At 41.6% G+C, this 13512-nt stretch overlaps 1 protein-coding gene across 1 annotated transcript; it reads left to right on the top strand.

Annotated features, from left to right (window-relative positions):
- Window positions 1-11711: 11711 nt before the first annotated feature.
- On the top strand, window positions 11712-12434 carry MAGEB5 (MAGE family member B5). Its single transcript, XM_015127115.3, has one exon. The coding sequence runs from the start codon at window positions 11712-11714 to the stop codon at window positions 12432-12434; it is 723 nt and encodes a 240-aa protein (XP_014982601.2).
- The last annotated feature ends 1078 nt before the right edge of the window (window positions 12435-13512 follow it).

Raw genomic sequence — 13512 nt, forward strand, 5'->3', positions numbered from 1 at the left:
ATGTTTCTCTTTCTGTGCCTGCTTTATTTCACTTAACATAATGATCTCCAGTTCCATCCATGTGGTTGCAAATGACAGAATCTCATTCTTTCTTAACGTCTGATTGTTATAACCAATCCAGTTATACTCTTTTAATCATTCTTAAATCATTCTTAAATGTACAGTTAAGGTACTATTGACCATAGTCGCCTTGTTGCGCTAGCAAATATGGCTTATTCATTATTTTTAACTATTTTTTGTACCCGTTAAGCATCCCAACCTTCCTCTCACTCCCTTTCCCTGTCCGTGGTAATCATGCTTCTACTCTCTATCTCCATAAGTTCAATTGTTTTCATTTTTATTTATTTTTGATTTTATTTTTTGAGATAGAGTCTTACTCTCGCCCAGGTTGGAGTGCAGTGGCACAATCTTGGCTCACTGCAACCTCCGCCTCCCAGGTTCAAGTGATTCTCCTACCTCAGCCTCCCAAGTAGCTGGAATTACAGGTGTGTACCACCACGCCTGGCTAATTTTTTGTATTTTTAGTGGACACACAGTTTCACCATGTTCACCAGGCTGGTTTTGAACTCCTGACCTCAGGTGATCCACCCATTTTGGCATCCCTAAGTCCCAGGATTACAGCCTTGAGCCACTGCACCTGGCCTGTTTTAATTTTTAGATCCCACAAATACATGAGAACTTGCCATGTTTCTCTTTCTGTGCCTGCTTTATTTCGCTTAACATAATGATCTCCAGTTCCATCCATGTGGTTGCAAATGACAGGATCTCTTTCTTAATGTCTGAATAGTACTCCACTGTGTATATGTAACACATTTTCTTTGTCCATTTATCTGTTGATGGAAACTTAGGTTGCTTCCTAGTCTTAGCTATCGTGCTGCCTAACAGTGCTTAGCTAACAGTGCTGCCACAAACGTAGGAGTTCAGATACATCTTCAATATATTGATTTCCTTTCTTTTAGGTATATACCCAGCAGTGGGATTGCTGGATCATATGGTAGCTTAATTTTTAGTATTTGTGAGGAAACTCCAAACTGTTCTCCATGGTGGTTGTACTAATTTACATTGCTACCAAGAGTGTAGGAGCCTTCCTTTTCCCAACATCCTTGCCAGCATTTAATACCTGTCTTTTATATATAAGCCATTTTAACTGCGGTGACATGATATCTCATTCTAGTTTTGATTTGCGTTTCTCTGTTGATCAGAGATGCTGAGCACCTTCTCATATGTCTGCTTGCAATTAGCCTGTCTTCCTTTGAGAAATGTCTGTTCAAATCTTTTGCCCATTTGTAATGGGATTATTAGATTTTTTCCTACAGAGATATTTGAGCTCCTTATATATTGTTCATGATTTGCTTGTCAGATGGGTAGTTTGAGTATATTTTCTCCAATTCTGTGGATTGTCTCTTCACTTTTAAATATTTCGTTTTCTGTGCAGAAGCTTTTCAACTTGATGTGATCCTATTTTTCCTTTTTTTTTTTGGCTTTGCTTGCCTGTGCTAATGAGGTATTATGCAAGAAATTTGTGCCCAGACCAATGTCCTGGAGAGTTTTCACCATGTTTACCTGTAGTAGTTTCATAGTTAGAGGTCTTAGATTTAAGTCTTTCATCCACTTAAATTTGACTTTTGTATATGACGAGAGATAGTGTTCTAGTTTCATTCCTTTGCATAGATATCCAGTTTACCCACAACCATTTATTGAAGATACATTAACTTTTAATGCCATTGTCTGCTCTTGTTATCTATGTCATTTCTCGATGAATTTTAATCCATTGATTTTTAAAATCTATTTTTTATTGACAGATAATAATTGTGTATATTTATGGGATACAATATGATGTTTTGATGTATGTATTCTCCCTAGTGGACATATTCTCCTGTTTCTTTGCATGTCTGGCAATTAGATTGTATGCCAAGTATTGTGAATTTGGCCTCGCTCACATTTGTACAGCATAAGTGTGCTGGATATTTATTTTTTTAATAGATTCGTATTCTTATACTTTGTTCTATGACTCAGTTAAGTTTGTTCAAAATGCTATGGTCCTGATAATTCTTGCTTTTAAAGTTTCTTAGGTGTGACCAGAGCTTCATAAATCTAGGACGAATCTCACATCGCTACAGAGATTAAGCCCTTCTGAGTATCTGAGTACACACACACTCTCTCTCTGTCTCTCTCTGGTCTGTCCCTCTCATATTCTGGGCATGACATGATTTTTACATTGGCTGGTGAGAACAGGAACCCCCTAGGTAGGCTGGAATTCTCTCTCTCTGAAACTCTCTCCTCTCAGATACTTTGTGCTAGGAACTCTAGACATTGGATCCTCCTCTCACCGTCAGCTTCATCTCAACAACAGATGGCCAGGTTTCAACTGAGTTACCCCTCCCTGAACTGCAGGCTCAAGGCAGCAAGCTGGGGAAATTATAGGCTCACCTTCTTTTCAGTCTCACAGGAATCACTGTCTTTTGTTGCCGGATGTCCAATATATTAAAAATTGACATAGATATGTTGTCATTTTTGTCTGTTTTTTAAAGTTGTTTTAGGTATGTAGTTAAATCTATTCCCTTTTATTCTTCTTTTCCAGAAGCATAAGTAGTATAACCCAAATTTAAAACCTAAATTATTATGGCTAAATATAATGTCCCCAAACTGCAAGCTAATCAACAGTGGAAGAACATTAGAATAAAAACTTGAGTACAGAGATTGTGGGCCACACACACTCATACCTACATATATGTAATATGTATGTATGTTTGTGTGTATACCTATATATTTATGTAGAAGGATTAACATATAAGTAGGAGAGTATAAACAGCAGTTTATACTTCACCGTGACAGGGCAGCACCAAATTCAATGTAAAATCCTCCAGTCACTGTGTTCTCTCCCCACAGTGCACAGATTCTCTCTCTGCACTGCATGGCTACTGTGGGGAAGTGTGAGGGGTGAAAGAGGCTGGGTGAGGGGTAACAGTGTTTCAGGACTCTCTCTTCTGCCTTCCTCAATGCCCCTTTCAGTGATAGGAATTTAAAACCAGGTATTGTGATTGCTCACCTGATTTTTGGTTCCAGAGTATAAACTGGCTTATAGCAGTTATAAAGGAATATCAACAATGTTCCTTTTCTGATCATGTAAATTTGTGATTAAATTAATTATTTAAGCTTTCAAGATTTTCCAAAAGAGATGAAACATACAGACTTTGATTATAAAATGCTATAAATATTCAAAATATGATATAGATACCTCTATTAGTAAGAATTCTCTAGAAAAACAGAACCAATGGGAGATAGATAGATAGATAGATAGATAAATGGATAGACAGATATTCTATTTGGTGGTTGGGTATTTGAGGGTGATTAGGTCGTGAGGGCAGAACCTTCATGATTGGAATTGGTGCTCTTATAAAAGCAATCCCAGAGAGCTCCTTTGTCCCTTCTTTCTCGTGAGGAGACAGTGAGAAGATGGTCATCTATAAACAAGGAAGGATGCCTTCACCAGAAACCAAATCTGCCAGTGCCTCTATTTTGTACTTCCCAGCCTCCAGAACTGTGGGAAACAATTGTCCATTGTTTTAAATCACACCATCTATGGTATTCTGTTATAGCAGCCAAAATTTATTAAGATAAATATATATAGATAGATAAATACATACATTTGGAAAACAGATGATAGGGATGACATAGATATAGGTGATATAGATATAGATATATCAATAGACATAGACATAGATAGGCTCACTTGATATGGACCCTAATGAAAAGTTCAAGATATGCAGGATGAGTCAACATGGTGGAGACCCAGGAGTGCCAATGATGTAGTTCCAGTCCAATGGCTTACAGGCTCAAGACCCAGGAAGAACTTATGGTTTAGTTAAAGTGTGAAGTCAGGAAACAACTGATGACCCAGCTTGAATGAAGTAATGAGGGAGAAATTTTCTCTTATTCAAGGAAAAGTTATTGTTTTTGTCATTCAGGCCTTCAACTGATTGACTGAGGCCCATACACATTGGGGAAGGCAATATGCTTTACCCAGTCTACTGATTCAAATGTTAATCTCATCCAAAAATAGCCCTGCAGAAACACCCAGAGTAATGTGTTTGAGTAAATATTTGGGCACTCCATGGCTCACGCAAGTTGACATGTAAAATTAACCATCACAATACTAATAATGAATACACATCCTCTAGGTTTTTATTGTTGCTTTTGTTGCTGTTTTTTAATATTGGTCAACCTCTTGCCTGACTCTATTCAGCCTCTGGTTTACTTGCTGTTTTTATAACTAGGGGAAAACATTAAAAGTTAAGTATAAACTATGTCTATTCAACCAACTTGAAGGACTCCCTCCAGAAAAAGTTTCAAATTATATTTTAAAAGCAGAAATTATATTTACAGATCGTCTCCAACTTATAAGGTTCAACTTACGATGTTTTTTAAATTTTACAGTGGGTTTATCAGGATGTAACCCCATTGTAAGTGGTATTAAATGCATTTTCAATTGATAATATTTTTGACTCATGATGGGACTACATTCCAAAAAGTATCATAAGTCGAAAAACATCTCTGTATCTAAAACATATACATGTACCCTAGAACTTAAAGTATAATAATAATAAATAAATTAAAAAAACATATGCTCCTTGACATGACTGGATTCAATATTTATATGAAGGACCACATGCAGCTAAACTTTTTATTTTGTCTTCAATCTCGTTACTTGTTATTTGTCTGTTCAGGTTTTGAATTTCTTCCAGGATCAAACTTGGTAGGTTGTATGTATCTAGAAATTTGTCCATTTCTCCTAGATTTTGTAATATATTGGCAGATAGTTGCTTCTAGTAGCCATTAATGATCCTTTGAATTTCTGCAGCATCAGTTGTAATGTCTCCTTACAAGCTGTTTCTGCTTTATGGAGCATTCCAAGTCCAACCTTGTGATTCTTGCAGACTTGTAGAGGTATCGCCTTGATGGTCTTGGACACAGTCCAAGAGGAATCTCTCAATTACCAGGCAGAGACTCTTGTTCTCTTCCCTTACTTGCTCAGACATACAGAGTCAGTCTCTCTCTCTCTCTCTCTCTCTCTCTCTCCATTCTGAGCCACCTAAAGCTGGGGGTTGAGTGACACAAGCACCCCTGTGGCCACCACCACTATGGCTGTACTGCGTCAGACCTGAAGCCAGCACAGCACTAGTCTCACCCAAGGCCTGTGTAACCATTCCCTGGCTATTGCCCATGTTTGCCCAAAGCCTTGGGGTTCTACATTCAGCATGTGGCAAAGTCAACCAGGTCTGTGTCCTCCACATAGCCCTGCCCCAACCCACCCCTGAGCTGGTCCCTGAGGAGCCCCCAAGCATGACTGTTAGGCCCAAAGTCCATTCACTTTTTCCATTGGGTTGAAAAACATGAAGGCCTTGGTCTAAGGCTGGTGGACTAAGGTCAGTAGAGAGAGAAATCTTAGGCACTACATAGTTAAGAAGAGAACCCTCCTTAAGATTGAGGGGACTCCATTTCCCAGAATGGGGTAACACTGAACTCTGCCCCTGATATCAGCCTGGGGATCCAGGCAGGTCTCTAGAGACTGAGGTGCATTCTCACTTTGACCCCATGAGTCAGAGAGGTAGGGCCCTGGTTGTAAGGAGATGGCAGCAGGTCAGTGAGGGTGATTTCCAGGTTGTGGGAAGAGTCTGGGTGCGGAGTCTGATTATCGTGGGGACTGTTCTCACTGTAACAGCAAGAGCACTCAGGTATCTTCGCTGTTGTCAGCCCTAGGCAGTCTGCATGTCCCCAGAGTGAAGTGTTGGACAGAAGTGCTTCCTTATTTCCTCCTCACTAGTATTGTGAAAATTCCTAGTGTCAATTTCAGAACAGCAGAGGGGAGTGGGGCTCTGTGTCTTGTCAACAATTTTTATGATGCTCATGAATGTAAACAGAGAGGATCCAACCCCTGTCAAAGCTGCCCCCACTGTGAGCCCCTGCTGTCACCTCAGTAAGCCCCAAAATGGGCTGTCATGCTGTAGTCTAATACTCACTCTAACTTCCTCCATTCCAAGGAGACAAACTGACCAGGAGAACAGGAGTCCTGTGGGTTCCTAGAGCAGTTGTTTCACAGAAACCTGCAGAAGGGGTCCTGGTTAAAGCCAAGATGGTTCCTCTCCACTGAAGGTGTTTGACGTGATGTCACTCTCTCCCGTTCAGGTGCCAACCTTGCCAGCTTTCCTGCCCACAGTCCTACCTGCTGTCACGGGCCACAGCCATCATGACTTGGGGTCAGAAGAGTAAGTTCCATGCCCGTGAGAAATGCCGAGAGACCCATGGTCAGCCCCAGGATCTCAAGGGTCTAGGGTGTTAGGCCACTGCAGAGAAGAAAGACGAGTCTCACTCTTCCTCTTCCCTTGTTTGTTGGGGTACTCATCGCAGGTCTCCTGATGCCTCCATTCTGCAATAGTCTCAGGGAGCTTCGCCCACTGACTCTCCTGATGCAGGTGCTTCATGCTCAAGATCTGATGTAGCTGCCAAGGGTCAAGATGAGAAAAGTGCAAGTACTTCCCAGGAAGCAGCCTTCATTCAGAGCACATACTGAGATTCTCTGGACAGGAAGTTGAGCATGTTAGTGCAATTCCTGCTGGAGAAGAAAGAGTCCATTGTGAAGGCCAATTTGCTGAAGCTTGTCAGCAGAAAGTATAAGCAGCACTTCCCTGAGATCCTCAGGAAAACCTCTGAGCTCTTGGAGGTGGTCTGTGGTGTTGAATTGAAAGAAATGGAATGCGGTGGTGACTCCTACACTCCTTTTCAGCAACCTGGACCTCTCCAGTGAAGGAAGTCTGAGTGGTGACAAGGGGCTGCCAAAGACGGGTCTCCTGATGTAGCTCCTGGGTATGATCTTCATGAAAGGCAAACATGCCACTGAAGAGGAGGTCTGGGATTTCCTGAATGTGGTAGGGATCTATGCTGGGAGGAGGCACTTAATCTTCAGGGAGCCCCGGAAGTTTGTCACAGAAGATGTGGTGCAAGAAGAGTACCTGGAGTACTGGCAGGTGCACAACAGTGATCCTCTGTACTATGAGTTCCTGTGGGGTCCACGAGCCCATGCTGAAACCACCAAGGTGAGAGTCCTGGAAGTTTTGGCTAAGATCAATGACGCGCTCCCCATTTCCTTTCCAAATCTGTATGAAGAGGCTTTGACAGATGAGGTAGAGAGAGCAATGAGCCTGAGAGCTGCACGCAGAGCTGGCACTGTTCCCTTGGCCAGGGCACTTTATGGGGTCACTTTCTACAGATCCTCGCATTTCTAGGGAGGTCTGAAGTAGAAGTTTCACTTTATGTTAGAAGAGAGTAGCGAGCCATTTAAGTAGTACAGTATAGTAGAGGCTGGAGGGAACAAGATGTGTATCTTTCCTTTGTCCTGTTATACATGAGTAACTTGTAGATTTATCTTTTGCTTTCATTATTACTTTAAAAATGTTCTTTCTTTTAAGTGAAGATTTAAATTATTTCACAGTCTAAGTTTCTTAATGTCATAGATCACACATTTATTTCTGTTTGTCAGGTTTAAGACTAAAAGTTTTGTTATTTTAAGACAAATTGAAAGATCTTAAACATTTTATTTTTAGTACAGAATAAGGTAACGTGGCATTGGAATAGGGATTTTCACGGAAATGTGAAAGAACCCCACAGCAAAATAGTTGAGATCGCAGAATAGTGAAACAAAAGTAGAGTAGTTCATTTGCGGTGTTTCCTAGTCTTTTTGCTCATTGCTTGTAATATTAAATTATATAAACCTGTATTTGCTTTGCTTATTGAAACTGCATGAGAAAATAAAATAATAAATTAGACTTATTGCTTACTGTTTTCATTATTTAATTATTGTTTCCCAACCAGTAATTGAGTGCCTGCTGTTTGGAAGTTTCCCTGATAGTACTGGTGATGGTAAGCAAAAGGAGATCCAACTTCTGCCTGTAGAATTTTAGAGTCAAGCAGCAACTAACATATAACCAAGATGATGAGATATAATCTAAGACACAAATGACAAGTAAAAAGAGGGGATAAGGAAGAGATTTCACATTAATGAAGTCAAATGTAAATTATCTGATGAAGGCAGTTCAGAGTCTTAGAAAACTGCAATTCTCTCCATGGGAGTTAATTTAAGTGAAGCTGCAGGTTGGGCTAGATAAGGCTGTGGGAGTCGTGAGCATGGGCCAGGCCCTCAGATGGTGCCTCTCAGAGTTGAGAGGCTGTCCCTGAAAAGGGAAGCAAGTCTTAAGAGTTATTTTGACATTGTTGGTATACCAGAAAGAAATCCCCAACTGGGATAGGAAGGCAAAGAGACCTGTGCAGTTGCCCCAGTTCACAAACTGTGTCTTCTGAGCACATGATGTCCAGGGAGTATCTGAGCAACATGAGTGATACTTCTTTTACACAAAATGCCAAGAAGCCACTGAACTATCACCCCATTATAGACTGGGAGAGCCAGAGTCTGCTCCATGAAAAGGACATTTGAATTAGGTTGCTTTGCGTGCAATTTGTCAAACTCTAAGGGAGGGTTTGGTTTTTGGTGGTGACGAAGTGAATGAAAATAGGGGCGGTTTGGATGGAAAAGTGACCTGGGAAGTTTTTGGTCCCTAACACGAAACAAGAACTTTGAGTTGCCTCCAGCTGAAGACAACAACTCCACAGCCAAATAACAGATGCTTTAATGAGGAAACACTACTCAGTTTTACTGGCTTGGCAGCATTTCAGCAGATGCAGATTTCTATGTTATTTGGAGTAATCTCTAATATATTCTGGGAATAAAATTCTGTAAGGGAAGATTGTCATCATTTTGGGTCAAATGAAGTTTAGTAATAATTACCATTCATTAAACATCCAAAGTTTACCTAACACTGTGTCAGGCGATTTACATATATATATATATATATATATATATATTTATACACACACACACACACACACACACACACATATATATATATACACACACCTAAATACTATAAGATGGCGTTTATCGAATTGACTTTGCAGGTTAAAAGCTTGCAATTTTCTCAAGTTCACAAGACTGGCAAGCAACAGAACTAGACTAGACCCTGCCTCTGAATTTCTCTAGAGTCCACAACTGCCCCACTTCTTCCAGCCTGAAGCAGACCTTGTGTTACTTATTTTCTACTCACTACTTCAAAATATATCTCAGGTGATACAAAGCAAGACTTCAAACCCCAAATACTGTTTTGGAATACGCAGCCCAAGGAATAAGCAATAAAAATACCAAAATAAATCCAAGTTGTGAATAAAGAAAGAGATATTTGTTGACAATATCATTATCTGCAAAGTCAATGTCAGAAACCTCAAAAGACTAGGGACTCACAAAATCATTTGGCTCAGCCTCTTCGCTGTAGCAAGTGGATATATTTGAACAGAAGTTACATAAGAAGCTGAGGCTGCCTAGTGACAGGAAGGTATGTATAAACAATGGTTTTCTTTTCTTTTTCTTTTTTTCTTTCTCTGAAAGCACACCTGTCCAAGGCTTTCTGCTTTGTGCTTCAGATTTCCCATCTCACATCATCCTTAGGACACATCCTATTCTCTGCAACGTTTGCAGAGGGAAAACTAATGAAGAGTTTGGAATGACATGGCATTTCTCCAGAAGCCTCTCATGGAAAGTTTAGAAACCAAGATGAAGATTGATGAATGAGAACTAAAGAAACAAACGCCCCATAGTAAATGGAGCAACAGAGATCAGACTGTGTCTACTTTTAGACCTGGAAGACTGAAGCAGGGCTGTTAGGCTACTTCTCACTTACTGTTCAGTGTTCTCAGGAACATAAGATCCTTAGTCTACATGAGTGACTTAAAGTTGAAAGAAGAAACTCAAGGCCTGCAAAGAGTCAAGGTGAGGACCCTGAGTGAGGACTGAGGGCAGACCTCTACCCTCCACAGAGATAGCCCCAAGGAACCTAAATCTTGATGTCATCCCTGGGAGGGCACAGACAGGTGGCATTTCCTGTTTTCATTCTGGGACCTCAAGGAGTGGGAACCTTATTCTAAGGTTTTGAGACTTAGACAGTAGAGGGAGATGTTCCATGCCCTGCCAGGAATCAAATGCAAAATCATGAGTGATGACTGAGGGTACCACAGACCCTATAATAGGGAGGTGGCACAGAACCTCCCTCTGCCATCAACCCTGGATGGCCTTGGGCAGGGCTGTCAGGCTGACTTCTGCAAAAAGTGTTCAGACATATGAGGGCTTAGTCTGAGGGTAGGGTCCTCAAGTCAACAAAAAGAGTCCAAGGCCCTGCCATGAATCAAGGTGATGGCCCCTAGTGAGGGCTTAGGAAACCTTCTACCCTCAGAACTAAGAGAACCACACAGAGCCCCACCCTTACTGGTAGCCCTGGAATACATGGGCATTGTTGACATGATGTGACATACTTCCTTATATGATGTCACAAGGAAGGAAGGAAGTTGGTCTGATTGTGAATTAAGGTCAGCAGTTAGAGGATTTCCAGATTTCTCCAGAGGCCACAGTGAATATGCTAATAACTGAGGGGACCACATACACTATGAGTGGGAACACCACAGAATTCAACTGTTACTCTCAGCCTTGGGACAACGAGGACAGGTAAGAACAAATGAGAACATATGAGAAGATCCTCACATTCCCCATAGGGCATGTTTCAGGGTCGTTTTCTCTTTAGTATGAGGGCATAGGCCTTAGGACAAGGGAAGGAGAAGTTCCAGACCATACCAGGGGTCAAAGCAAGTGCTAAAGGAACCATCTACCACTAAATAGAAGAGTTAAAAAAGAATCTGGCCCTACCCTGGTTTCAGTGCTTGAAGGGCCAGGGCAGGGTTGTGAAGTTGAAGCTCTCTACCATCTCTTTATGTCAGGTCTATGGGAGGTGACATCCTTAGTCTGAAGGTGCAGTAATCAACATTCAAATGAAGGAAGTTGGGCTCCTAGGCCCTATATGCCAATGTAAGGACCCCCAAGGGTGGACTGAGGATCCCAGAAAGGCCAGGATGGAAAATTACCTACTCAACAGTCAGCACTGTGGGCACATAAACAGCAGTGATAAGCTGAGGACCCCCTTCACATCCTTCTTATGGGTCCCAGAGAGGTTTGTGATATAACTTCAGAGGAAATGGTTCTCATGACCTGCCACCAGTTGGCATGATTGTCTTGAATGTGAAGTAAAAGGACCCCTCAACTTAGAAGACTGGCAGCCACTATGTCACCTTAGTATGCCTGAGGCAGGGCTACCAGGCTAAAGCCTATGGTTCAGTCTAACTTCCTCCAAAGGTTTCCCAAGCGGGGCACATTGATCAGGATAACAGAATCTCAGTGTGTTCCTAGAGCAGTTCCTTCATGGAAAACTGCAAATGTTGTTTTTATTATAACTACGGTAGAATTTCCACTTTGAAGGTGCACAGACCCTCTCAATCTTCCTCCTCCAGTGGACTCTCTTGACCTGTTCTCCTACTCATTCTCCTGCCTGCTATCCTTTATCAGAGTCAACATGTCTCAGGATCAGAACAGTAAGCTCCACATTTGTGAGAAACACTACCAGATCCAAGATGACTCTCAGGTTCAGAGTGGAGCTCAGGTCAGTGAAGAAGTGGAAGATGAGCCCCTCCCCACTTCCTCTCCTGTTCTTGGGGATATTCCCCAGAGCTCATCTGCTGCTGAGTCAAGTGGCACTTCTCAGGAGCCTTGCAAATCCAGTACCATGACTTCTGCAGGCGTTTTTAACACAGGATCTGACGAAGGGGCTAACAGTAGAGATGAGGAGTACCCATGTTCCTTAGAGGTCTCCCGCTTCACTGAGAGTTCATGCAGCAATTTCATAAATATAAAGGTGGGTTTGTTGGAGCAGTTCCTGCTCTACAAGTTCGAAATGAAACAGTGTATTTTGAAGGAAGATATGCTGAAGATTGTCAACCCAAGATACCAAAACCAGTTTGCTGAGATTCTCAGAAGAGCTTCTGAGCACATTGAGGTTGTCTTTGCAGTTGACTTGAAGGAAGTCCACCCAACTTGTTACTTATATGACCCTGTCAGCAAGCTGAAACTCCCCAACAGTGGGAGGATTCATGCTGGCAAAAGGTTACCCAAGACTGGTCTCCTCATGACTCTCCTGGTTGTGATCTTCCTGAAAGGCAACTGTGCCAATGAGGAGGATATCTGGAAATTTCTGGGTGTGATGCAAATATATGATGGGAAGAAGCACTACATCTATGGAGAGCCCAGGAAGCTCATCACTCAGGATTTCGTGAGGCTAAAGTACCTGGAGTACCACTGGGTGCCCTGCAGTTATCCTGCACGCTATAAATTCCTTTGTGATCCAAAAGCCTACACCAAAACCAGCAAGATAAGAGTCCTGGAATATTTGGCCAAGGTCAATGATATTGCTCCAGGTGCCTTCTCATCACAATATGAAGAGACTTTGTAAGATTTGTAAGATGAGGAAGAGAGCCCAAGCCAGAGATGCAGCCGAGACTGGCACTACTGCAGTGGCCAAGACTCTCTCAGGGCCAAGTTCAGCAGCTTCTCTCAATCCTATTGAAGTCTGAAGCTTTTTTCATCCAGGCAAGCAAATATAACATCACCAAAAGGGATTTTTTTTTTTGAAATACCAAAGAACCCCCAGTAAAATAATTGAGATAGTGAAATAGAAAAAAATAATAAAACATGATCTTGGTTTTCTTCATTTCTTTGTCTTTTGTTTTGTAAAATTAAATGATTTATGCCTTGATATGTTTAGATTAACAATATAGGACAAATTAAATTTAATAAGTTAGATCTCTTGCTCACTGTCTCTTATATTCCCCAAACATCATTTGAGTATCTGCTTTTTGGAAGGCTCTGTAACAGTACTGGAGCTGCTCAGATAAAGGCCCAGCTTCTGCCCATAGAATCTTTGAGGTTAAAAGCTGCAGTCATATAAAGTAAATGTTGAGTCACCCTCTATGACTTATAGGAAAGCAGAAAGGATGGATGAGAAGGGGGCATTCCAGTTGAGAGCAGTAAAGCATAAATTTCATGAGGCAAGGCAGTTTGAGTTTTGGGAAACTGAAAGTCAATGTGTTGTAACTTTTAAATTAGCTGCATGGGCGTGCTAGATGAGGCTATGAAACTGGTAAGCAGAGGTGAGAACCCTCAGATGATGCATCTCAAAGTTGAGAGAGAAAACCCTTTAATGGAAAACTGAACTGTAGTGTAAACTCCAAAATTAAGGCCTAATACTATATACTGCCAGGCAGGCTAAGAGCTCCCCTTCTAATGCCGCTTGCCTAAGACAGAGTCCCATAGCTGTAGTGTATCCCTTGTCTTTTTTCCTATCTATTGGAAGTGGGGCTCAGGCAAAACCTCTGTTTCCTCTTTGTTATTTTGGCCTGGTGATAGTGGGGGTAAGGGATAAGGAGGCAGTAACGTAGGTGACGGTTCCTCTTCCCTCCCCTTTTTAGGCTCTTCTGTGTATAACGGGACCAAAGCCGCCCTAACTAAAGCCCATAATGTTAAAGATGTTA

The sequence above is a fragment of the Macaca mulatta genome, chromosome X (assembly GCF_049350105.2).
Source record: "Macaca mulatta isolate MMU2019108-1 chromosome X, T2T-MMU8v2.0, whole genome shotgun sequence".
NCBI classification, from domain to species: domain Eukaryota; kingdom Metazoa; phylum Chordata; class Mammalia; order Primates; family Cercopithecidae; genus Macaca; species Macaca mulatta.

Coding starts and splice junctions, on each gene's coding strand:
- MAGEB5 (XM_015127115.3), top strand. CDS start 11,712: ATGACTTCTGCAGGCGTTTTTAACACAGGATCTGACGAAGGGGCTAAC.